The 25,486-nt window shown below is 44.4% G+C and overlaps 1 protein-coding gene across 4 annotated transcripts in view; it reads left to right on the plus strand.

The window, feature by feature from the left end:
• The window catches only part of ACACA (acetyl-CoA carboxylase alpha), a 325,016-nt gene that overhangs the window by 194,582 nt on the left and 104,948 nt on the right, over positions 1–25,486 (plus strand). For all 4 annotated transcript variants that reach the window (XM_030222052.1, XM_030222054.1, XM_030222053.1 and 1 more), the window contains 4 exons: positions 8,831–9,100; positions 9,767–9,864; positions 17,409–17,529; positions 18,353–18,463. In XM_030222052.1, coding sequence (XP_030077912.1) covers positions 8,831–9,100; positions 9,767–9,864; positions 17,409–17,529; positions 18,353–18,463 — 600 coding nt within the window. The remainder of the gene's footprint in view (positions 1–8,830; positions 9,101–9,766; positions 9,865–17,408; positions 17,530–18,352; positions 18,464–25,486) is intronic.

Below are 25,486 nucleotides of genomic sequence, written 5' to 3' on the forward strand. Positions count from 1 at the left end.
TGTGTTGATCAGTAGTAATTTTCCTTAAAAATAAATAAAGTGAGAGCGAGAAAGAGAGAGAGAGATTTGGGGGGAGGGGAGGAGGGTTTCCACATTTCAAACCAGCTGGAAGAGGAAAAAGGAAGCAGATTCTAAATAAAAACAAACCTAGAAACATGACCACAGATAAAGTGGAGGAGTGGCCTAGTGGTTAGGGTGGTGGACTTTGGTCCTGGGGAACTGAGGAACTGAGTTTGATTCCAACTTCAAGCACAGGCAGCTCCTTGTGACTCTGGGCAAGTCACTTAACCCTCCATTGCCCCATGTAAGCTGCATTGAGCCTGCCATGAGTAGGAAAGCGAGGGGTACAAATGTAACAACAACAAAAAAATAAAAAATAAAAGTCCAGTTTGCCCATCCATACCATCTACTATCTTCAGGGGCAGCCGACCATTAGGCCACCTGAGGTGGGAGCCTCAGGCAGCACTCCTTAGGAGCGGCATCTCGAGTGGGGCAGCTTTGAGGTGTTTTACCCGGTCACAGTGACTTTCCAAATCTGGCAGTGATTCCCATACGCTGCCTTGCCGCTGCCGGCACCCGCCTCTTCTCTTTACTGCAGCCGCCTCAATAAAGGGAAGAGGTGGGTGCAAGCAGGGCAGCTTATGGGAATCGCTGCCGGGTTTGGAAAGTCACCATGACCAGGTAAACCCCCCCGGGGGGGGGGGAGTTCTGTCATGCAAGCTCCGCCTCAGGTCGCATCTTGCCTTGGGCCAGCCCTAACTATCTCTCTCCCTAAGAAATCCAACTTGCTTGTTCCATGCTTTCTTGAATTCAGATACAGTCTTTTATCTCCATCTGCTCCACTGCAAGGTCATTTTATATACTCACCATCTTTTTCATAAATAAAGTATTTCCTTACATTCTTCTCATTCCACAGTTTTCTTTCAATTGAAAGAGACTCTTCTGTGCATTTAAGCCACGGAGGTATTTAAACACCTCTGTTATATCTCCCCTCTCCTGCCTTTCTTCCAGAGTATGCATATTGAAATCATTAAGTCTGTCCCCATACGCTTTATAACAGAGACCCCTGACCATTTTAGTGGCTTCCCCTCTGGACCAACTCCATCCTATTTATACCCATTCAAAGGTATCCAGATTGGTGACTTGGCATGACATGGCAGAAAATCAGCACTGGTGGGGTAGTGTGCTTTGGGCTGAGTCTGTTCCAGGTACTTCTTTGATGAACAGTTTTAAGAGGATGCTGGGTGATAATTCGTATTCAGGATTCATGAGGTTTGAATCAGTGACTTTTCACTTTTCTAGAGGCAGGTAGACTTTTTCCCAGCGGGGAATATTGGATTAAAGTTCTGTAGATTTTAATTGTTCTTCCATTTGATTTTGCCAGCAGAAATGTATCTACTGAGGGTAGTCCTAAAGCAGGTTGAAATAAGTGAATAAGTTGTATTACTCAAGCTATGTAACCAAGTAACTGCAGCCTCAATAAAGTATTTTAAGGTGTTACCAGCCTTAGCCATTTTGCAGCTACAGACTAACACGGCTTTTGCTCTGGAAGTTTATACCCTATGTGGTTTTTTAACTTTTTTATATGTGACTGTAAGTAAGTCTTGTGACACCTGCTGACCAGCAAAAGAACAGCGTTAGAAATGGTTAAAGGGAGCTGCATTGGCTGGAGAAAGCCAGGGTCTACCACAAAGTGGAAAGGGAGCAGCAGAGCAACTTTCTACAAGGGGATTAATGAAAGTCAACTGGATAAAATTTCTAGCAAGAGAACTTTTAGTGAATTGTGTCAATAAATTTAGCACAAGCTATATTGGAAATATCTAAGATGGAAATCTGATGATTCCTTTTTGGAAGTCAAAAGTTGAATTTGAAGATATAAGAGTAAAGTGGTGTGGTAGCCATGTTAGTCCACTTTTAAAGGTAATAAATAGAAATAAATCAAAACATAGTAAAGAAAATAAGATAATACCTTTTTTATTGGACTAACTTAATACATTTTTGATTAGCTTTCGAAGGTAACCCTTCTTCTTCAGATTGGAAATAAGCAGGTGTTGACAAATATCAGAATATATAAGTGAAACTCAAAAGCATTCAAATGACAGTCTCACAGGAAGAGGGAGGGATAGGTTAGGTGAGAAACAGGGAGAGCTGGGTGGGTGATAGACAGGGAGAGATGGATTGCTGATAAGAGAATGACAAAGCAGTAGAATTTTATGGTTTATAATGGGATAGAAAGCCCGGATCTTTGTTAAGTCCTGTCTGGTGGGTGTCAAAATATTTCATCATTTTGACTTCAAAGGTCTTATGTTCCTGGATTGTCTTAAAATTCCCTGTTAGTATTTTTACCATAAGATCATTGATGCAGTGTTCTGGTTCTGTAAAGTGCTATCCCACAGAGGTGATATGTACTCATTCCCAGCCGACCCCTACCACTACCCCCACCTAGTAACTTTGGGACATATTTTTGAATTTGGAGATAAAAGTAGAACTACTTCCTTTTGAGAATTGAACATTTGGCTTATTTTTAAAATGTCTCCTCTTAAATTTGTGACCTTACACTTCTGGAGTCCTCCAAGGAATGTGGTTTTTAAGATGCATTTTCTCCACTGAACCAGCATATGCTATTCTAATTGCAGAAAGGGGGAGAAAACTGGTGTATTAAAAGGTAACCTGCAGTAAATAAGGGAATTATGAAAATAATTATTTGTTAAGTGGATGTGTCTGTGCTTCAAACCTCAGCTTACTACAGTAATAAAGCCGTGTTAAATATATAACTCATAAAGGCATAAACTGTTAAGAGAATCATCTTTCAGACGTAGAAACAGGGAAAAATGAAGACAGATAAAGACCATATGGCCTATCCAGTCTTCCCATCCATGCCATCTACTGTACCTTCCTCTCAATCGTGTGTACTTGTCCCAGGCTTTCTTGAATTCAGATAGTTTTCGTCTCCACCGCCTTCACCAGGAGGCTGTTCCACAAATTCACCACCCTTTCCATGAAGAAGTATTTCCTCAGGTTACTTCTGAGTCTATCCCCGTTCACCTTCATCCTATGCCCCCTCGTTCCAGAGCTTCCTTTCAGTTGAAAGAGACTCACCTCCTGTGCACTGAGGATAGATGTGTGTAATATGCGACTCAGGATGGAGCTGTAGAAGGACTGAGTGTCCCAGTAGTATCTGTTGTGCAATAGCATGGACTCTGTGGGCGGTCTCAGGGTCCTTGTGGCATGTCTGCTGTTAGTTAGAAGAGACTTTAAGGAGAGTGTCATCTTGTTTTGTCTCCTGCTCAGCATAGAGCTGATAGTAAGACTATGCTCAGATATGTCTCTGTTAAGAACAGGTATGCAGCCCCTTCCTCCCTGTCGCACAACGATGGTAGTTACACTCAAATCAGCGATAGACAATGTTTACCAGTCAGTGATGTTGCTACACTAAACGTAAGTAGTGCAATTAATGGTCATCTTATCTTCACTCTTAATTTTAAGCCCTGATCGGTGTTGACACTTTGTCAACATCATTGGGAGCAAAGCAAGGAATGAAGAGATAGAGGGAACAGCGGGAAAATGAACATTGATTTCATGTTTATAGTGCCTGGGTTATTGACATTCTCCAGTGGTATCTCTGCTAATGACATCCTACCGCATCTCCTTGGTGATATTAGCCGAGGAAATGATATCGAAAAGTGTAGACTTCTATTTAGGTTTTGGAACATCAGAAATAATGATGGCTTTTGATCAGAGGCTCTGAATAATTCATTTGGTTGGATTCCATATAATTTGCCGTGATACTAGTGGAACCAGCGGCGTCTCTAGCGGTAACTAATGATACCACTTCTTATGGAAATAAGACTGATCGCTTTAAGGACCCTGAACCTTGTTCAAGAGAGAGAGAGAGTGAGAGAGAGAGGGAGAGGCTGTACTGGTGCTGCCTTCCCCTGCCTGTGTGGGCAACCTATTGCTCCAAACAGCTGCTGCCAGTGTTCAAGGGCTTCTGCTGAAAGGATAATTACTCCGACCCTCCTCCTGCGAGTGACCATGTTGTGATTAGTTCTGCATATCTAATTAACCTTTGAACTTGTGGTGTCTTATTGTGAGGCATGGTGCAAATAAATACTCTTGGTAACGTTTGGATAAAGTAGTGCGGTTGACATGTTCACTTGAATGCACAGAAATAAAGGTTAGTAAATAGAAGGGAAAAATATCAGTTGATCCCTTTTTATTGGACCAGCTCAATACATTTCTTGACTAACTTTCGGGAGCTAGAACTTCCTTAGGTCAAAATAGAAAAAGCAAAAGATGACATCAGAATATATAAGTGAATCATGAAAAGTGGGGTGGGAAAAGAAAGGTTGACAAGTGAACAAAAGATAGCATTTAAAATTTTATATGTAGGTGTGTATGTATGCATATACCATATATATGGTCACATACATATATATGTGTGTGTTTGTGTGTATGTATAAATATAAATGTTATGTTTCAACTGTTTTTATTATGAAATAAATGCATTACAAAGACAAACTTGTAGATACACATGCAGTCTGCACAACCCAGGAAAGGTTCAAAATGCCCTGTATCCCCAGAAAATTGACCGTAATATTCCACACTCCCATAAACATAGCTATAACGCTTGCTCCTGAGTGGAGCCCTACTTGATTAACAACCCAAGATAAACCCCCGTCCTAGGTGCTTCCCCCCCTAAAGAAGCAGCACCCCAATGTCAGCCCATATCAAAATCCCCACCTCCAAAATGCTGGAACCTGTTCAACATCCAATCCCAACCCCCACCACCCCCCATGCTCCCTCCCTACTCAAGGTGTGTATCCTCCTTATAATCAGAACCATCCAGAATGCTCACAGTCTATTGAGAACGAGACTCCTGCCCCGTTGAGTTAGTGTGTCCAAATAGGTACCCCAAATTTTCAAAAAACATGTTTTGCGTTTGTAGGAACCCTGAGACTCCTTTGCCTCCCAGGACATCAGCTGGTGCACAAGGTTGCGCCAATGCCAATATTCAGGTTTGTTCTCTGAGGCCCAGGACCGCAATACACATTTTCTCGCCAACAGACACAATTTGCGAAACAATAAGGTGCCCTCTACCGATGACCCCCTAAAAGACCCCGGACCATCAAGCACCATTTGAAAAGGAGTGCCCGCAATTCTCCGGGAGAACAAGAAAGATAAGTATTTTAGCACCCGGCGCCAAAAGCGTCAAACTACCCCACAGGACCAAAAGGCATGAAAAAAGGTATTATCTAACAGTTTACATTTTGGACAAAAAGGAGACCCGGTGCCCCCAGCCTTAAACAATTGAACCTGTGCAAAATCAGCTCTGTGCATTACTCAAAAAGCACACTCCTGATAGCTAGCATCGCTGACAAGGCTCGGAATGCCTTTGATGTGCGCCAGTATAGCTCAGGAAGCCAAACTCACCCCCAGATCCCGTTTCCACCTAGCTCTAATCTGTTCTAAACCCTCAAACCTCTCAAATAGCCACAATGCCTTATGGATGCCCGATATAGTGGGAGCACTATCCGAGAGTTCCTCAAAAAACGATCTAATTTTAGCTTCTAATTTAAGACGCAAGTCCTCTCCATCTAAGGATCTGATGAAATGTTGTAATTGACAGTTAAATATAATGTTTAATATATATATATATATATATATGTACACAGTAACAAATGCATTATTAAAAATGTATTACTATTATTGATAGGTATTACTGCAAGATGCTGTAAAAACTGGATGATCCATGTTTTTAAAATTACGTCATTCAGGAAGTGACCATTAAGTTCTGTTTTAGCAAAATGCTGTTTATCGAAGAAGATAAAGTTGCGCTTAAATTTTTGTGACAAAATATGGCATGCAATGCAAAGAGTTTGCTAAGGGAGTTTCCTAATAAAGGTTGAACTAATGTATTTTGAAAAGGTCATGCTAAATGTTTAAGCAATTGCAAAGTATTTTGAAACTATGTAAGGGGGTCCCTGTTTTTTTCCGCACATTGTGTATATATCCACATGTGCATAGATACATACATATAGGAGTAGTTTTATAAAGTCACTTTGTCATGTATGTGGCTTGTTCTAAAATTCTAACTTTCGTAAAAGTGTCTGACGTCAGACTCACAGAAACAGAAGCCTGCACAGCCGCGTTGCTGATCTGCAAGGGCAGGCTTCTACATGGAATGTTGCTAGTAGAATAGCAACATTCCATGTAGAATCTCAAATAGTAGCAACATTCCATCTAGAATCTCCAATAGTAGCAACATTCCATGTAGAATCTCAAATAGGGAAAGGGAAAATGGGACTGGATATACAGCCTTTCTGAGGTTTTTGCAACTACATTCAAAGTGGTTTGCATATATTCAGGTACGTATTTTTGTACCAGGGGCAATGGAGGGTTAAGTGACTTGCCCAGAGTCACAAGGAGCTGCAGTGGGAATCAAACTCAGTTCCCCAGGATCAAAGTCCACTGCACTAACCACTAGCCTACTCCTCCGCAGGTGATTTAAACAGCCAGGAGAGGCTCCTGGATGTTTAAATCACCTGTGCGGGGCTATCCGAGTGTATTTATGTATTTATGTTTATATTTTGTCATTTTAGTATTGTTATGCTGTTAAGAAAATGATGTTAAACTGTACCTGCTGTAAACCACCTTGGGTGAATCTCTTCATAAAGGCAGTTAATAAAAACCCAATATATAAATAAATAAATATTCAACAACACTTAACTGGATAGTGCCATTGAGTATCCCTGCTAACTGCATGTGCCGATACTGGCTAGTTTGTGCGTGATCTAGAGGCAGAGAGAGGGTGGAGCGTAAATGTAGCTGGTTATTGGTAATTTGCGGTCCACCAACCGGTTAAGTAATCACATAAAATTAGGACAGCAAAACAGCTGTCCTAGCGTTACGCGGCGAGTTAACCGGATACCGGTCTGCATATTGGCCAGTGTCCGGTTAGCTTCCAGGTTGACAGAGACACCCGATATTGAATATCCAGGGTTAGTTCCGCCCGTGGCTGGAAGCAGCTTGCCAGCTGCGTACTCCTGCGGGCTGAATATCGAGCCTGTAGATTATAGAAGAGGCTGATTTACAAGTATGCAGAAATAATCTAGGTGTGGAGATTTGGAACTGCTCAGCAGGTGTAAATGTCTAGGGGCCCTGTTTACTAAGCGCTAGCGTTTTTAGCTTGCGCTAACTGTATAGATGGCCATAATATTCCTATGGACGTCTACACGATTAGCACGCGCTAAAAATGCTAGCGCACCTTAGTAACAGGGCCCTGGGTGTGCAGTGTAGGTGTGATTTCTGCTGCTTATGCTAGTGTCTTCTAGAGACATACAGGCGGCTGTATGTCGGTGAAGGACAGTATATCACATAAAGATAACCTAACCTAATCTTGTGCCTAAGTAGGTGCCTACTTGCCTTCTTTAAATAGGTACCCATTAAAATTATCCTCATAGTGTGTGAATGCACTTTTAAAATCTGCTTCCAGATACATTTTTAGTGCTTGCATAGCACGGTTTAATTTTGCATAGGCAGGTGCCCTGCTAGGTGTGCCAGACAGGTCAGCTTTGTCTGCCAATGCACATCATTCCTGACCTGTGGCACCCCTGCTGTGCCATCCTTGTATTCTTACACATCGGTTGTGCCTCTCTTCTGAAAATGGCTTCTCCCAGAGGCTCATGGGACTTGCCCTGAGACTACTTCAGAAGAAGCTTAAAGGAGAAATGTAAAGATTTCAGTGTACAATTTTGAGTCCAGAGGGTGTTAGTAATGTAGTTTGCAGTGTGCATAGGGTACATTCATCCTTTATGAGCTTAGCTCTATAGCACACTGTGATTGTATTTATTTAACACTTGATATGATGACTTTTGCACATCAAAAAAAATTACAAAAATCTTAACAATATAAGTACCGATACAGACTAAAAACAAAAAGTTTTACTGAAATGCCTGAGGTATATCGTCAGATTTTAACTTCTTTCTGAAATGATAGGTAATCCATTTCAGAATTTCAAACAGTCCCAGCATCCTAATTAAAGGCAGCCTGTCTCATAGAAACTGACCTGACCTCTCATGGCCCAGAAATGTGCAGTAATGCTTGCTATGATGACCGAAGTGTCATAACAGGATTACACAGGATCAATTAGCCAAATACTTAGGAATACAAAAGCTTAATGATTTGAAAATCCAGCATCAAATTTTAAAGAGTGACCTAAATGCCACAGGAAACTAATGGAAATAAATGAACAGGAGAGTAATATGATAGTGTCCGCTCTTTCCAAGAGTAAGATGGGCCACTGCATTTTGCATTACTTATTCTTTTGTGGGAAGGCCTTGATGGAAAGTGTTACAGAAGTCAATCCTACTTACAATAGGGGAATAGATTAACACAGTCAAATCTTTCCTGCTATCGAACAGCCTGATGTAACAAAACATATGTAAGTGAAAGGAATAAGAATGCGCCATGGCTGAAATCTGACTTTGCATACTTAGAGCTGAAGTCAAACAGACTCTTAAGTTATGTACTTACTCCCAAGGGAAGAGCTGAACGTCTTCCACAAAAATTGAATTCTCAAGTAGTCTTCCAAATCTGCTAAACCACAGCAATTCGGACTGATCAGGGTTGAGTTTCAGCCCATTATCATTAAACCGAGTTGACATTTCTGCCAAACAGACATTGAAACTAACAGCTCCGGATTCTTGATCAACATGTAGTAGAGTTCATCCTTTTCTGCAGCTCTATAGACAGAGGTTTAAATTGATTAGAGCACTCGGTGCCAGGCAGTCTTTAATATGTGTGTGTTTTTTGTTTTAATCATGTTCAGATAGGAATGGTGGCTTGGAAAATGACTCTTAAGACTCCCGAGTACCCCAATGGCCGTGACATTATTATTATTAGCAATGACATCACGTACCGGATTGGCTCCTTTGGGCCTCAGGAAGATCTGCTGTACTTGAGGGCCTCCGAGCTCTCTCGTTCCTTGGGGATCCCTCGCATCTATGTGGCAGCCAACAGCGGAGCACGAATCGGGCTGGCTGAGGAAATTCGACACATGTTTCATGTTGCGTGGGAAGACCCTTCTGATCCATACAAAGTAAGGAGACTGGCCTGGTGCAAAAGGGCAGGATTTCACTGGCAGCTCAAAAAGTGAGCGGCATTCATGGTGAAGCCCAGGGGAATGGGACAACAGTAGAAATACTGGTGTCTGATCTTTGTTTTATGCAACCTGTTTTCTGTAATGATTTACAAAGGGCTGGTATTCAGCTACTATGGTAGACATTTTCCAGCCAATATTCAGCCGGCAGCAGTCAGAATTAGACCTCAATATTTAATGCCATGTCCAGACACTGGCGCTGAATATCTAGGACTGTGTGGCTGCAGGATCTTATGCCAAGACACTTAATGTGGGCCTCAGTTGAATATCAGCCAGGAAAGGCATAAAGGGAAAATGGGTGCCCTCACCCCCTCTGTCCCTCCCCTCCCTCCCCCCCCCCGAAGACAAGAAGACCCCAACCAGGTCCCCCCACCCCCACTCCTTGTAGGCTCACCAGGTATACCTGTGCCAGCTCTGATGGGTTAGACCACCAGGGCTAGCAAAGGTAGGCCTGTGGGGAGTGGGGGCCTGTACACAATAAAGGATATCAGATCTGTTGGCGTTGCTTGCTGTTTTGTTTCTTGGATGTTTTGTGAGCGGACTAAACATCTGTTTTTGTCTGTGTCTTCAGGTGTGCTCATGTCAAAACTTGTGATCTTTTTTCAGGGGTATAAGTACTTGTATTTGACTCCTCAAGACTATAAAAAGGTCAGCGCTCTGAACTCAGTCCATTGTGAGCACGTGGAAGATGGAGGAGAATCCAGGTGAGTGCTTGGGCAGTACTGTTCATCGGAGGTAGTTCAGGGTGTTTCTTTATATCTTTTTGAGTAACTTCATTGATACCACTGCAAACCTCACTTGATCTTTGCCTTTATCCTTTGACCATCTAGATTTAGTGCAATTGAATTTAGCCTGTGTAGTGCTGAAATTCAGACGTTGACAGCTGAGTCCTTTTTAAAGAAAAATATAAGCCATGAGACTAATTAAAAAAACTGACAGCACAAAAAAGATCCTTCCACCCTCCGTCCCATTTCTTCTTTCCTCCTGATATGCTTAAAATAAAAAGGAGCTCCTTCACTGGCCATAATGGCCCACCCTCCATCTTCCTGTCACAAAAATAAAAAAAGGCCTGCAGTGGTGCCTTGGGACCTCCTGCCATCCTTCTGATCAAATAAGGATAGAGGGCTGGCTGGGGGATCCCTTTCCCTGCCCTCTTACATAACAAAGGACAGGAGTGTGAGGAAGGGAATCTCTTGGCCAACCTTCTATTCCTATTTGGAGATGGGGGTCCCAGGACATCTATGCAGGCTTTTATATTTTTCTGGAAGAGGAGAGCAGAAGGTTATTGTCAACCGTGGAGGGGGGAGTCTTTTTTTAAATTTTTTTAGAACACATTAGGAAGGAGGAAAGGAAGGAAGGGAATGGGAGCTGCAGGCCTCTTTTTTTTTTTTTCGTAAAAGCAGATATTTGGTTAACTTTAGGATAGAACTCAGACATAGCTAAATTTATTTGGTAAACTTTAGCCAGCCATAGCATCACCTCTTTTAGGTTCTTGTTAGCAGGACTACATTTTTCTAGTTATCAAAGGAGAATTTTTGCAGTCTAAGGTTGTTTGTATAACGTCTGAAGTTCCTCAGATAGATCTTTTGAATACCGTGCTCTGTGCTTGTCCTGTGCATCCTTTGAATTTTGACAGCAAATAGAGAAGCTGATGTGATGCAAAAGAAAACATATCCCAGACGGACTGCTCCAAAACAAAATCTCTTTATTAAAACAATCACCTGATGTGGTCCACGTTTCATCCATTCATGGGCTGCTTTAGGGACACAGTACAGCCACTGTGATCTCCTTCTCTCCTTTTGGATAAAGACATCATAATATGTCTGATACCAATTGTACTGCCCCTAATAAATCTCAGTTTATCAACTGGCCAATTTCCAGATCTATGGAAATCTGCCATAGTCCGTCCCATTTTGAAAAATATTTCTTTGGATCCCACTATTCCCAACCACTATCTTCCCATGTTAAATCTCTTTCATGTCTAAAGTTCTGGGAAAAGTAATATTTGACCAACTTATCTCATTTTCCGAGAACATTCTGGCCCTTCACTCTCGTCAGTGTAGTTTCAGAAAGCATTTCAGTACAGAAACAGTGATGACAGCTGTCCTGAATGAATTACACTCACACTTTGAAAATCACAGAATTGTCTTGGTAGTCTCTTTAGGTCTATCCGCAGCTTTTGACTTTAACCATTCCTCTCTCATCTATCATCTTTAGGTATTTCAGGTCCTGTTTTGTCTTGGTCCGTTTTCTTATTATTACATCGTTCATTCCAGTTTATTACTGCTGATGCAATCTCTGAGAAAAGGGAGCTGCACCGTGGAGTTCCTTAGGGTTCAATTCTCTCTCCTCTCCTTTTTAATCTATTTCGAAGTCCTCTCGCTACCCTTATTCAATCCTTTGGTGTATCTGTTCACGTGTATGCTGATATTATCCTTTTGCTCTACCTTACTTCCCCTTTCTCTCCCTTATTTGGTCCCCTTCAAACCTACCTTGACTTGGTCGCTACTTGGCTTAAGGATCACCAGTTAGTATTAAGCGCCAACAAGACCGTCGCTTGCTGGTTTTCAAATACATCGGTCATTCCTTCCTCCCCCATTCAGCTTTTTTGTACATCAATCACCCTAGTGCCGAGCTTCTGCTATCTTGGTATAATCTTCCCTTCCATTTCAACCTCAAATCTCACGTTTGTCTAGGGTAAGTTTTCTTGACTTTCGTCAAATGCGGGTGGTATGCCATTTCTTTGACCATAATCAGTTCCATTATCCTCTCTTTCTTCACTTCACAATTCAACTATTATAATATTGTTTATTCTGGTTTGCCTAATACATCTCTAAAGACACTCCACACCCTTCAAAATACAGCTATAAGACTACTATGTTGTGCGCATCGCTTTGATCATACAACCCCTCTACTGAAACAATATCACTGGCTACATGTTCAAATCCGCATCATTTATAAAGTGGCTATTCTTGCATTCAAAGCCTTCAGATTCGGCTTTTCTGACTATCTATCTAGCCATGGTGCCTTCTTTTTCTAATCACCACACATTTGGAACAATCTTCCCCTTCTTTGCAGTAACCTCTATTTTCGTAGTTTCAAATCCGAACTGAAGATGTGGCTATTTAAATAGGCCTTCGGAGATGGATGGAGGCTGACAAGAGTCACCAGCGAACCCCCCCCCCCCCCCCCCCCCAACCAAGACCAATCCTTTACCTTTTTTTTCCCCTCCCTTCCCTCTCTCTCCTCCCTTACTTCCTTTATCCATGGTTTACTTATCTTTCCTATTATTGATGGAGTTCCTTTCCTTAATTGGTAGTATGTAAACCACTCTACTCTGCCTGTCAGTTAGAGTGGTATAGTAAATTGTAATGAACTATAAACTACCAGAAGAGGGAAGGCTAATGGATTTGCAGTCCCAACTGAAATATGCAAAATTCTCAGCTACACAATGCTAACAGTGTGCAAATCCTGTAACCTTCCCACTTCTGGTATTGTATCCTTGAAGCAGCCCATGAGTGGGTAAAACCTGGACCACATCAGGTGATTGTTTTAATAAAGAGATTTTGTTTTGGGGCAGTTGGTCTGGGACTGCAGTTTCTTTTGCATCCTGTGAATTTTGATACATGTTTTGTCATGTACACTTTGGTGAGCAGAGTGATTCATGCATTTTGTGTTCAACTGTTCTGGATGGTCACAGGGCCGGCTCAGGGCATGAGCCAGGTGAGGCACAGGCTGAGGACACCAGAGCTCAAGGATGCCAAAAGCTTGCTTCACCAACTCCCCCTTCACAGCAGAGAGAAGAGGGTGTTTTGCTCCAACTAGTGTGCTCTCTTCTCTTCACAGCTACCTGCACCGCCACAAGTTTAAACATGAGAACAGGTGTAACATAGTAGATGACGGCAGAAAAAGACCTGCACGGTCCATCCAGTCTGCCCAACAAGACAAACTCATATGTGCTACTTTTTGTGTATATTTTACCTTGATTTGTAACTGTCATTTTCAGGGCACAGACCATATAAGTCGGCCCAGCACTATCCCCACCTCCCAACCACCAGCCCCGCCTCCCACCACCGGCTCTGGCACAGACTGTATAAGTCCGGCTCTGGCTTAGACCGTATAAGGTGCTTTCTGTTCTTGTGTTTAAACCTGGGGTGATGCAAGTGGCTGAGCATGGAGGAGGGCACAACAGTGAGAGCAAAGCCACATGTTCTAGCCACTGAAAAATAGCAGGTAGAACTGATGCTGGCAGGTGAAGGGGCAGGTGCTGATGCAGAGGGGGGGGGGAGGGGAGGGTGCCAGTTGGCTTAGGTCTCCATAGCCCCTTGTGCCAGCACTGGATCATCATTTCTGTCCCCTCTGTAGGCCACGGAAAGAAGCACAGATTTTGCAGACTTTAGACCAGTGGCATAGCCATGATTTGTGCAAGCCTGCCGTTGAACCCTTCCTTCCCCCTCCCCCACAGGTCTGGCATCCCTCTATGGCCCTTTCCCCATCTGGTCCTCCAAGCACACGACGAGTTGCTGACAAAGGCAGTGATGAAAACAGGTTCCTCCAGCCGGTCCCACCAGGGGCTTTTCTGTTCAATGTGCCACCTCTCTGATGCCGTTTCCTGTGGGCAGGACTTCATACAGGAAAGGCTTAGGTAGGGCTAATTGGAGGTAGACTGTTTTCATCACTGCCTGTGCCGGCCACCTGCCACACCTTTGGAGGTCTGGCCAGCAAGGGGGGCTACAGAGAAATGCCAGACCCACGTAGAGGGGTAGGGATATGTTGGACCTGGGGAGGCGGAGAGATGCTAGATGGGGGAGGGCAAAGCAGAGAGAGAGAGACCTAGAACAAAAGAGAGGAGACGAGAGGCTGAACTGGGATGGGGAGGGAAGAGAGAGTGAGCTAGGGGGACGAGAGGAGGAGAGACGCTGGATTAATGGAGGGAGGGGAGAGAGATGTCAGATTAGGGGGAAGTGGAGAGAGTGCAGGAGGAAGAGAAGAGAGTGGGGAGGGACACAGAAGATATGCTGGGCTTGAAGGGAGCATAGGAACAGGGACACAGAGGGGTAGTAGTCACAAGGGGAGGGATAGGGACACAGAAGAGGGATGCTAGACCAGTGGCGTAGCCAGAAGTCAATTTTTGGGTGGGCCAACAGGTTGGATGGGTGGGCAGTAGACAGTGGTGTGCTGGTAAATGTTTAACAACAGGCTCTCTCCCTGGTCCACCTCTGCACCCCCCCCCCCCCCCCCCGTGCACCTCCCCTCAAAATTGCAGAGCTGGCTATAGCTGGGGAGAGAGCCTGGGGAGGGGGGAGAGGCAATGCATTACTCTCTCCAGGAAAAAAAAATTTAAATGATCCCAGGTTCCAATCTAATTCATATTTATTGTGGGATAAAATGCCATAAATAAGTAAATAAATATAAACTTTTAATGTTGAGCACCTGATTCTCAAAGTGGACATATTCCAAACACTAAAATGAAAATAAAATGATTTTTTTCTACCTTTGTTGTCTGGTGACTGTTTTTCTGATCATGCTGGCCCAGTATCCGATTCTGCTGCTATCTGTTCTCTTAACTCCGTTTCCAGGGCTTCCTTTCCTTTTATTTCTTTACTTTCCGCCTTTCTTCTTCATTTCTTGCCCTACATCTGTAAGTAAAAGCTGGGTCCTCCGCAGACGACTGTCCAGTGGATCCAGCTTCTGCCTATTTTCTTCATCCATGTGCAGTTTTTCTCCTCTCTTCCTTTTCTCTAATCTATTCTCCTTCCTCACTCTTCCATTCCCTCCATCCATGTCCAGCATTTCTTCTCTCTCCCTTCCCTCTCCTCCATCCATGTCCAGCTACCCTCCTCTCCCCTGCCCTTCCCTCCATCCATCCATGCCAGCAACCCTCCTCTCCCCTGCTCTTCCGTCCATCCATCCATGTCCAGCAACCCTCTTCTCCCCTGCCCTCCATCCACCCATGTCCAGCAACCTTCCTATCTCCTCTTTCCTCCCCTCCATCCACCCATGTCCAGCAGCCTTCCTATCTCCTCTTTCCTCCCCTCCTTCCACCCATGTCCAGCAACTCGCCTCTCCCCTCCCTCCATCCATCCATACCAATAATTCTCATCTCTGCCCTGCCCCTATCCATTCATACCCAGCATTTCTGTTCTTGCCCCTGCCCCCTTCTAGCCATCCATACCCAGCAATTCTATTCTTGCCCCTGCCCCCCTCTATCCATCCATACCCAGCAATTCTATTTTCTCCCCTGTCCCCTCCCTCCAGCCGTCAGCGATTCTCCTCTCTCCCCTGCAATTCCCTCCCACCTCCATCCTTCCCTCCCATTCAATTCCACCTGCCCACCCTCTTCTCCCCCCCCCAAAATTTACAGTGGAAGCAGGCTGAGCTCCGTTCCTGCATCTGCCTCCCTCTCCCAGACGCTGCCTACCGCCGCCACGATCGCAGGTCTACCTCCCTCCATCTCTCAGCACTCATCAGCAGCAGCGCCGGTAGCGAATCATACATGCTGCCTTCTTCTAACCCGGAAGCATCTTCTCTGCCGCGTCCAGCCCCAGCAGAAACAGGAAGTTCTGATAATGGGGGCGGAAGGCGGCAGAGAAGACGCTTCCGGGTTAGAAGAAGGCAGCGTGTATGATTCGCTACCGGCGCTGCTGCTGATGAGTGCTGAGAGACGGAGGGAGGTAGACCTGCGATCGTGGCGGTGGTAGGCAGCGCCTGGGAGAGGGAGGCAGATGCAGGAACGGAGCTCAGCCTGCTCCCTCCGCTCCGCTGCCTCCACTGCTGGGTGGGCCTGAACCCAAACTGGGTGGGCCTAGGCCCACCCAGGCCCACCCGTGGCTACGCCCCTGTGCTAGACAGAGTAAGATAGGGACAGAGGATATACAGAGACACTGAGAGGGCAGATACTGAACATGGGGTGAGAATAGGGTCAAGGACAGAGAAGGGAGACTTTGGATGCAAAGGAAAGATGGATGGTGAACATAAGAAGAAATGTCAAAAGGATAGGAGACTCTGGAAAGAGAGTTAAGAAAAAAAACAGAAAAGCAGAAAAACACTGGGATCAATAACAAAGGTAGAAAGAAAGCATTTTTTTCTGAATGTATTTATTGTAATATGTTAACTTTGGGAAATGTGCGTCTCTGATATCTTGCATTTTAGTTTCTATTTATATTACTATGATAGGTTTTCTATATAGGTCTGTAATGTGTTTGCTTTATGTGGGGTTTATTTACTGGAGCTCTAAAGAGATTCCTCCTCCGCCCCCCCCCCCCCCCCCCCCCCCCCCGCCCGGTCCTCATCTTAATTTTTCTACCCAGGGCTCATTCAGTCCTAGCTACATCTCTGCTTTATTTTATTTCATTTATTTATTGCATTTGCATCCCACATTTTCCCACCTCTTTGCAGGCTCAATGTGGCTTACAATACATCATGAATAGTGGAAGCATATAGGAAAAGATACATTTAGCCTTATAGAAGGATTTTGGGTAACATGATAATGATAGAACATAGTAGTAGTTTAACAAGTAAACATGATCATGATAAAACATTTTAGTAGTTTACAAGCAAAAAATTGTAAGACAGTTCTGGATAGACTTGGCTAATCATATTTGGCTTGGGCTGGAGATCTCACTGAGTTTCATACTCTTCTGTTTATATCTTCGTGTTTTACTTAATCCTTTAAAAAGAGAAGAACCAAAAGTCCCACAAGTTACAACAACAGAAAGATTTCCTCCAGCCAAAGCCTGCTTTTCCTGGGCCACTGTCGCACAAGGCCCCCAACCCTGCCCATGCTCAGTTTTCACAAAACTCAGCATACATAAGAGAGGCCGCCCCCTGCACATGCTCAGTTTTCGTGCATGCAGAGGGGGTGGGTCTCCCTCGCATAGCCTCAGTTTCATAAAAATCAAGCATGTATTAAGGGGGGGGGGGGGGAGTGTGGTGTTGCGGCAGCCCAGCAAAGGCACCGCCAACTGCCAGGCTTCAGGTGGAGAGCTTCTGCTGGCAGGGCTTGGAGACCCCCCCCTCTCCCCGCCAGCCAAAGCAGCAGATGGCACCTCAGTTTGGGGGAGGGCCCTGAACTGAAATTGGGGGGCCCAGGCAAGGCTACGTCACTGACTGAAATTGCTTCTAGTCCCCCAATACTAATATAACATCGCTACTTCTTGCTACCCCCACCTCCCACCAGCTAAGCAGGGAAGCTACACTGACACTTCCAGCCCTTGAAATGAAAAGACTCAAATGTCTTTTTCCCCAGGTATAAAATAACGGATATTATTGGTAAGGAAGAAGGAATTGGAGTAGAGAACCTCAGAGGATCTGGAATGATTGCTGGAGAATCATCATTGGCCTACGATGAGATTATCACCATTAACCTGGTAATTCCAACCCTGTTGTCTTCTCTTAATGTAACGTATTTTAAAGGAAAAGATAAGAGCGCTAATCAAGATGGTAGATGGTGATTTTCTTAGTGTCTCTAAGGAGGGCTTGGGCACTGGAGAGCCATTTACCCATACTGTGCTCTCCACCCTTTTTAGTGAAAGGTTGGTTGTGTGATTAGAAGGTGATGAATTAACTTTGAGTTTGGGAACCTCAGAGCAGTCCCTTTGCTTGAAGAGAGTGACCACCTTTATTGGGATTTTGTGTTTCTCCAGCGAGTTCTCGTTAGCAGATGGTGATAAGAAAGCGTTCATACTGAGGGGATCAGGGGCCAGGTATTGAATACAACTAGGAGTTTGGCTGCATCCTTGAGCATCTCTGCAAGCCACCAGGCTCTTGTAGAAGTTTTTCAAGCGTGTAGGGCGACTGAGAAATATATAAATACAGAAAAAATACAGGAAAGGGATGTAAAAGGAAAATATTAAGCACAAGAAAGGTGACTTCATTTGTTTAGTTAGAATAATGAGTAGCAGGTAGAGGAAGGATTAGAATCTATAGATGTGCATTTCTAAGCTCTTACCTCTACCCTACATCTGGAGTTAGCAGCTCCTGATCCTGGAAAGTTGCCAGTAGGTCTTGTTATTGAGACATCCATACTTTGAGTATTTATTGGCTGTGTTTGCATGTTTTACACATTTTGGTAATCTTGAAAAAGCAGTCCTGTTGTTTGGTCTCCAGGTCCTGAAGTTGAGTTGTCACTTATGCTTCCTGCACAGACACGGGGATAACCATGTGTGAAGCAGACTTTGTTTCTGTCCACAGGTTACCTGCCGGGCCATTGGCATTGGGGCTTATCTGGTCAGGTTGGGTCAAAGGACCATCCAGGTGGAGAACTCACATATCATCCTGACCGGAGCTGGGGCCCTCAACAAGGTAAGTAATCACCTTTTCCCCAATTTGGTGTTGCTTAGAGTTACATTATTCTAATGCGTAGTGGCTGCATGGCGAAGGAGGGATGTTATCTTCCTTGGAAGTGTTGCAAACTTGAAATAATTTTTATTAATGTACACATTTATTTATTTAGTAGGATTTATTTACCTTATTTTTTAAGGAATTCACTCAAGGCGGTGTAAAGTAAGAATAGATCAAACATGAGCAATAAGCAATTATGGCAGTAAAAATATTCAAATAGCAATACAAAGTATGGCAAACTATACTGCTTACAATGTCAACACAATCAAGCAATAGACATCTTAGCACCATATAATAAACAAACAATATTCATAAGTGTTAGCAACAGATCAGTCCAGGAACCTGCAAGTCCTGGATTGATCTGTTTCAACTAAAGGAAAGAAAATTAGGAGGTAAGAACTAATTTCTCTGTCTAGGGGCAGCTGAATATGGGAACTCTGCCTCTCTGTTTCTGTGTATTGCTTCCTTTCATGCCTATGAGAGTATGTTCTGAGTCTTCTTCATTTATACTGCTACTGCTTCTGTCAGGTGATTTTTGGGAGCCTGGGAATCACGGGATTCGCTGGTAAACAGAACACTGATCCTGGCATCAGTGCTAGACAGACCTAGTTAGATTCAGGGCTACATGGAATTGATAATGCAGTCATGTTGAAGTACATAAGATAAATGGTGGAATGGATTTTCAAAGATTGTTGATAGCGACTGTTTAAGTTTCTGTCTTTATGCTGAAAATGTCTTCTCTCACCACTGGATTCAAAAGATGTTAGAGTAATTTTCAAAGCTATTCCAGTGGGTATAATTGTGCTTTACCTGAGTGAATGGCTTTTTCAAAAATTGCCCACTCTGTTTACAAGTAAAGGTAGACTGGTCATGCTATTTCATGTGCAAATTTGTCCTATTGTAGAAGGAGGTGTTCTGGGGTGCGGGTTGGGATTATGAGGATAATTTTAGAAGTAACTTTATCATGTAGCATAGCATTTAACACACTTGGATATATGTGCATAAACGTATGCACTATGAATAGTACACATACTATTATGCAATATATGTGTGCATGGAGAGTAATTGTGCAACATTTTTTTTTTATGTATTAGGATTTATTTACCGCCTTTTTGAAGGAATTCACTCAAGGCGGTGTACAGTAAGCATAGATCAAGCATGAGCAATAGACAATTACAGCAGTAAAAATATTCAAAAACAATACAAAGCATGGCATGGTATACTATTTACAATGTCAACACAATACGTAATAGAACATTATAGGTGATAGCGAAGGGTAAAGCAAAGATGTATCATATAGAAAGAAGGGTAAGAAAGTAGGAAGAGTTAGAAAGTAAGGTGATTGATGTAAAGAAAGTTGCACATAAGGTCAGAGAAATGGTTAAATGTTATCTCAGCTAGGGTAGGAGTGGATAAACATGTCCTGCTGCAGAATATGCATGTTGCTTAGGTTGCAAATCCAAGTAGTGCCTGTTGTGAGCCTATTTCATGAAGACTCCTCTGTGCCTCTGCAGGCAATTTTATGACTGCTCACCCAGAAAAAACGAGGTAGGAGCCTATTCTCTAACAGAACCTGGGCTCCCCGAAGGCACATGGTAGGAGCCTACTCTGTAACAGAACCTAGGCACCTAGAAGAAACGTGGTAGGAGCCTATGGAGGGACAGAGGGGCAAATGTAATAAATTGTGTGTTCACAGCAGAAGCAGGAAGACGCTGTCTACAAAGATCCAAACAAAGAAGTAGAGGATGACACAATGACCAATCCACCAGGGAGATGTAGTTCAAAGCAGATTTATTCAAGCACCAAAACAAGAAGACCCAACAGGGGTCAATAAACACAACTTAACACACTGAGACAATTGAGAGTAATGTCTGGTGCTCTGGTGTTGAAGAGAACTTCGGCTGGCGGGGGTTGGGGACCCCCGCCAGCAAAGGTACCCGACAGCAGCGGGGGAGGGTTGGCGGTGGCGGCAGGAGGGGGGGTGGCCAGGGCCAAATCTACGGGGGCCCATGCCCCCGTGGCCCCACTCCCCTGGGTAAATCATGCTGACACACGAAACTGGCACAACCTATTCTAATGCTAGCTACCAGAAATATGGACAATTTACAACTCCTCAGACTTGGAGTTATGTTTTCAGCATTAAGAACTTATGCTTTAACCAGTGGTTCCCAAATTTTTCGGTTCACGGCGCCCTTAGTTTCCATGTAATTTTTTCACGGTGCCCCCTGCCACACATTTACACATTTCTTCTTCCCCTCCCCCCCTCAATAAAAGGTATTCTGGGGAAAAAAGTTTTCACCGGGGGGGGGGGGGGGGTGCCTTTAATCCCTGAAAGAGCTGCCTTGTACTCACTGCTGTCTGCTGTCAGCTTGTTCAGCTGCTGCTGTGGCCCAGTGCCAGTAACTTGCTGCCTCTGCTGTGCTCCCTTGGTCATTGTGCCTCTCCCTCCATGGCACCCCTGTGAGCTCGTTGCAGCACACAGTTTGGCAAATGCTGCCTTAAGCCTTTGGAGTTGTGCACAGTGTTTGCACTGACTGGTAATAGCTAATTACTTTATTAATATAGGATTTAAATGGCCAGTGTGGAAATGTATGCTCACATTTTTGTGTGCATCGGGTGCTGAAAATGTGTGCACAGCTCAGTGCTCCAGAAAGAAAGCAGCACAGCTCCCAAAGGACAGCCTGGATTCTAGCTGCAGGAAGCAAGTGGGGCTAGGAGTTATCCCTCTATGGTGCTTGCCTCTCTGGGTCTCTGCTTGTGTCACTGCTCAGAAGCAGCATAGCCAAATAGCTAATTTTGGTTGGGCCTGAGTCCGAGGTGGATGGGTGGGCATGAAATTCTCTCTCCACTACCCTTTAAACACCTCCTGCCACCGTGGTCTGGTAACTGTTCCTCTGTTTTCCACTCCTCATCCCGCCCATAAGCCAGCATCTCTCTATGTCTCTCCATACCCCCCTCCCCCACCCTGGATGTACCTATTAAAACTTCTTTTCACTTTTGAAAGTCGTCTATAGCAATTAACGATTAACACATCCTGCTTGTGCTAGCTGCAGAGCCATCTTTCTGATACAACTTCCTGTTTCCGCAGAAGGCTGTGGGGCCAGCAACATTTATTAATTAATTAGGCTTTATGTACCACCTTTTTGAAGGAATTCACTCAAGACTGTGTACAGCAAAAATAAGTCAAACATAAGCAATAGACAATTATAGCAGTAAAAACATTCAAATAACAATATTTTCAATATGATATTTGGTGGGTTTTGGAGGGCTCCAAATAGCAAATATAGCCATTTTCGAAACTGCAAAACTATGTTTTTTTTTTTTTTTTTAATGGCCACTTGCTAGATGTTTTTGTGCGCTGTACGTTTATCTTTTTGAAAAAAAAAGTCCAATTGAAAAATACATAAAATCAAGCCATTGGGATGTATGGGAGTGCCAGCATTCTTAGTAGACAGGCTACACAGACATCCCAGCAGAACAGTGGGGCACCCTAGGGGGCACTGTAATGGACTTCACCTAAAAGCTCCCAGGTACACATCTCGCCATTACTCCCTTATATTGTATAGTGAGCCCTCCAGAACCCACCAAATATCTACTGTACCCAACTGTTCATCACTACAATAGTATATTTGGATACTTTAGGTTTTTGGATGGTTTTGGAGGGCTCACACTTTCCACCACAAGTGTAACAGTTAGATTGGATTATGGGCCTGGGTCCCCACAGTACACTGCACCAACCACTAGGCTATTCCAGGGACCTTCTTGCTGCTTTAATAGGACTTGCGATAACATCAGAAGCTGTCATAGAGGCTGGAATGTACGTTTTCTTTCACATCTTTGGGAGTGGGAGGGGTCAGTGACCACTGGGGGAGTAAGAGGAGGTCATTCCTTTATTCCTCCAATGGTCATCTGGTCATTTAGGGCACTTTTTGTGGCTTAATCGTTATTAAAACAGGTCTAGCTCAGAACATCTTAGTTTTAGTCCTGGGCATTTTTGTTTTGTTCCATTATGGCTCAAAAACGTCCAAGTCTTAGGAAGGCACAAATCCCGCTCTTAGCACGACCCCTTGAGATTTGGACGCACTGTAGATGAACCTCATAGAAAAACGTCTGGAAAATGTGTTTTGAAAATACCGATTTGGACTTTTTGGTGAGAAAAACAACCAAATGCTGCTGTATGCCACTTCTTAGATGTTTTTCTCGTTTGAAAATGAAAGCCATAGTATGATGTATTACAGTGTTAATACAATACACAATAAAATATTTTAATAGACAACACAGGTGTAACAAGAGTAATTAAATAAGGTGACTAATTTAAGAAAGCTGCACATGAGGTCAGAAACATAGGCAACTGTTTGGGGAGGCTAAGGGGGGCGGGGTTAGGGGTGGGGCCAGGAGTGGAGCTTAAATCCATAATTGTTTGATAACACACAGAAAAAAAATAAAAGTCACAATTAATACCTTTTATTAAATTTAGATATTAGATATGTGTCATATGTCAAAGAATAAAGTGGTTGCTCAAAGCATATACTAACCACAATCGCTCAACTGCAAAACACTGTGCACAACTTCGTGCAAAAACACACTCAGAACCTTACTGTACCATAAATATTACACTGGGCAGAACCTAATACACCAATATACCACCCATACGGAAAATGCAGACCGTCAACAATATGAAACAAGGGATCATAATATCACAATTCTCATGTACAGCCACAAAACACCCTAATTCATATTTAATGTGGGATAAAATGCCATAAATAAGTAAATAAATATAAACTTTTAATGTTGAGCACCTGATTCTCAAAGTGGACATATTCCAAACACTATAATGAAAATAAAATGATCTTTTCTACCTTTGTTGTCTGGTGACTTTGTTTTTCTGATCATGCTGGTCCAGTATCCGATTCTGCTGCTATCTGTCCTCTTAACTCCGTTTCCAGGGCTTCTTTTTCATTTATTTCTTTACTTTCCGCCTTTCTTCTTCATTTCTTGTCCTACATCCGTAAGTAAAAGCTGGGTCCTCCGCAGACTTGACTGTCCAGTGGATCCAGCTTCTGCCTATTTTCTCCATCCATGTGCAGTTTTTCTCCTCTCTTTCTTTTCCCTCATCTCATCTCCTTCCTCTCCCTTCCCTCCCCTCCCCTCCCCTCTGTGTCCAGCAATTTCTCCTCTCTCCCTGGGCCCAGCCCTCCCATCCATGTGCATCCATGCTCCTCTCTCCCCTGCCCCCTCCATTCATCCATATCCAGCAATTCCCCTCTCTCCCTGGGCCCTGCCCACCCATCCATGCTCCTCTCTCCCCTGCCCCCTCCATTCATCCATATCCAGCAATTCCCCCTCTCCCTGAGCCCTGCCATCCCATCCATCTCCCTCTCTCCCCTGCCCCCTCCATTCATCCATATCCAGCAATTCCCCTCTCTCCCTGGGCCCTGCCCACCCATCCATGCTCCTCTCTCCCTTGCCCCCTCCATTCATCCATATCCAGCAATTCCCCTCTCTCCCTGAGCCCTGTCCTCCCATCCATGCTCCTCTCTCCCCTGCCCCCCTCCATTCACCCATATCCAGCAATTCCCCTCTCTCCTTGAGCCCTGCCCTGCCCTGCCCTCCCATCCATGTTCATCCATGCTCCTCTCTCCCCTGCCCCCCTCCATTCACCCCCCTATCCAGCAATTCCCCTCTCTCCCTGCCATCCCATCCATGCTCCTCTCTCCCCTGCCCCCTCCATTCATCCATATCCAGCAATTCCCCCTCTCCCTGAGCCCTGCCATCCCATCCATCTCCCTCTCTCCCCTGCCCCAACTGCCCACTCTTTTCTCCCCCCCAAGATCCCTTTGCTTTTTTTTTCTTTTAAATTTACCTCCGAGTCCGGCAGCACAGCGTCAGTGAAAGCGCTTCCCTTCGCTCAGTGTCCCGCCTTCTTCTGACGTCATGACGTCAGAAGAAGGCGGGACACTGAGCGAAAGGAAGCGCTTTCAATGACGCTGTCGCTGCGCTGCCGGACTCGGAGATAAAATTTAAAAGAAAAAAAAAGGAAAGGGATCTTGGGGGAGAGAAGAGGGCGGGCAGTTGGGACATGGGAGCGGGAGGGCGAGGTAAGCATGGCGTGGCGGCGCCCTCCAGAGGTCAGCGCCCTCCAGAGGTCAGCGCCCCCCTGCCATGCTTACCGTGTTGTTGGGCCGGCCCTGGGTGCAAGACTCACGCGAGAGGCTGGCTGGCTGGCTGGCTGGCTGGGGATGCTTAGCCTCCCCAAGCCTCTTATATGGGGCGCCTATGGTCAGAAAGGTGCTTGAATATTATCTTAGCTAGGGTAGAAGTGGATAAACATGTCCTGCTTCTTCCATTAGAGGCCTGGTTGAAAAGCCAAGCTTTTACTTGTTTCCTTTTCAGGGAGCTGGCACAAGTGTGTGTGAGTCTAAATGCTAGTGATATGGGCATAACTTATATGTAAATGTGTGTCCTGCCCACAGTCCTATTTGTAATCTACGTGCTATCGGAGGTAAGGGCATAGTTACAAAATAGCGCTTGAGTGCATATCCGGCATATACATACACTTATACACATAACTGGCTAGTAGACGTTAGCGCATGCTTTAGAGTATTACCCACTAGGTGTCGTCGTTGTATGATACGTGGTATTCGCTCCCCTCTCCGCCCCCCCTCAGGAGCTGTGAACCCTCCTTCAACACCAATCCCAGTTTCAGCTGACTTGCAGGAAGTAAACCCCTCTCTTCCACTTGGCAGCACACAATACTTGTGACAGATCCTCTGGGCCGGCCCATTGTATAATTATGTTGCAGACGTGTCCTTCAGCCTGTGCTTGACTTAGCACATACAGTGTATTGTCTGTGCATATTTGTGTGTTTTAGGTCTACTAGTGTCTGTGCATTTTATGTGCCATTGTGTGCATTGGGGTGTTTATATGTAGAGTACTGGGTGGGGGGAGGGGGGAAGAGGAGAGGTTATGGAGGGCACAGAGGTA

The sequence above is a fragment of the Microcaecilia unicolor genome, chromosome 13, assembly GCF_901765095.1.
Source record: "Microcaecilia unicolor chromosome 13, aMicUni1.1, whole genome shotgun sequence".
Classification (NCBI taxonomy): domain Eukaryota; kingdom Metazoa; phylum Chordata; class Amphibia; order Gymnophiona; family Siphonopidae; genus Microcaecilia; species Microcaecilia unicolor.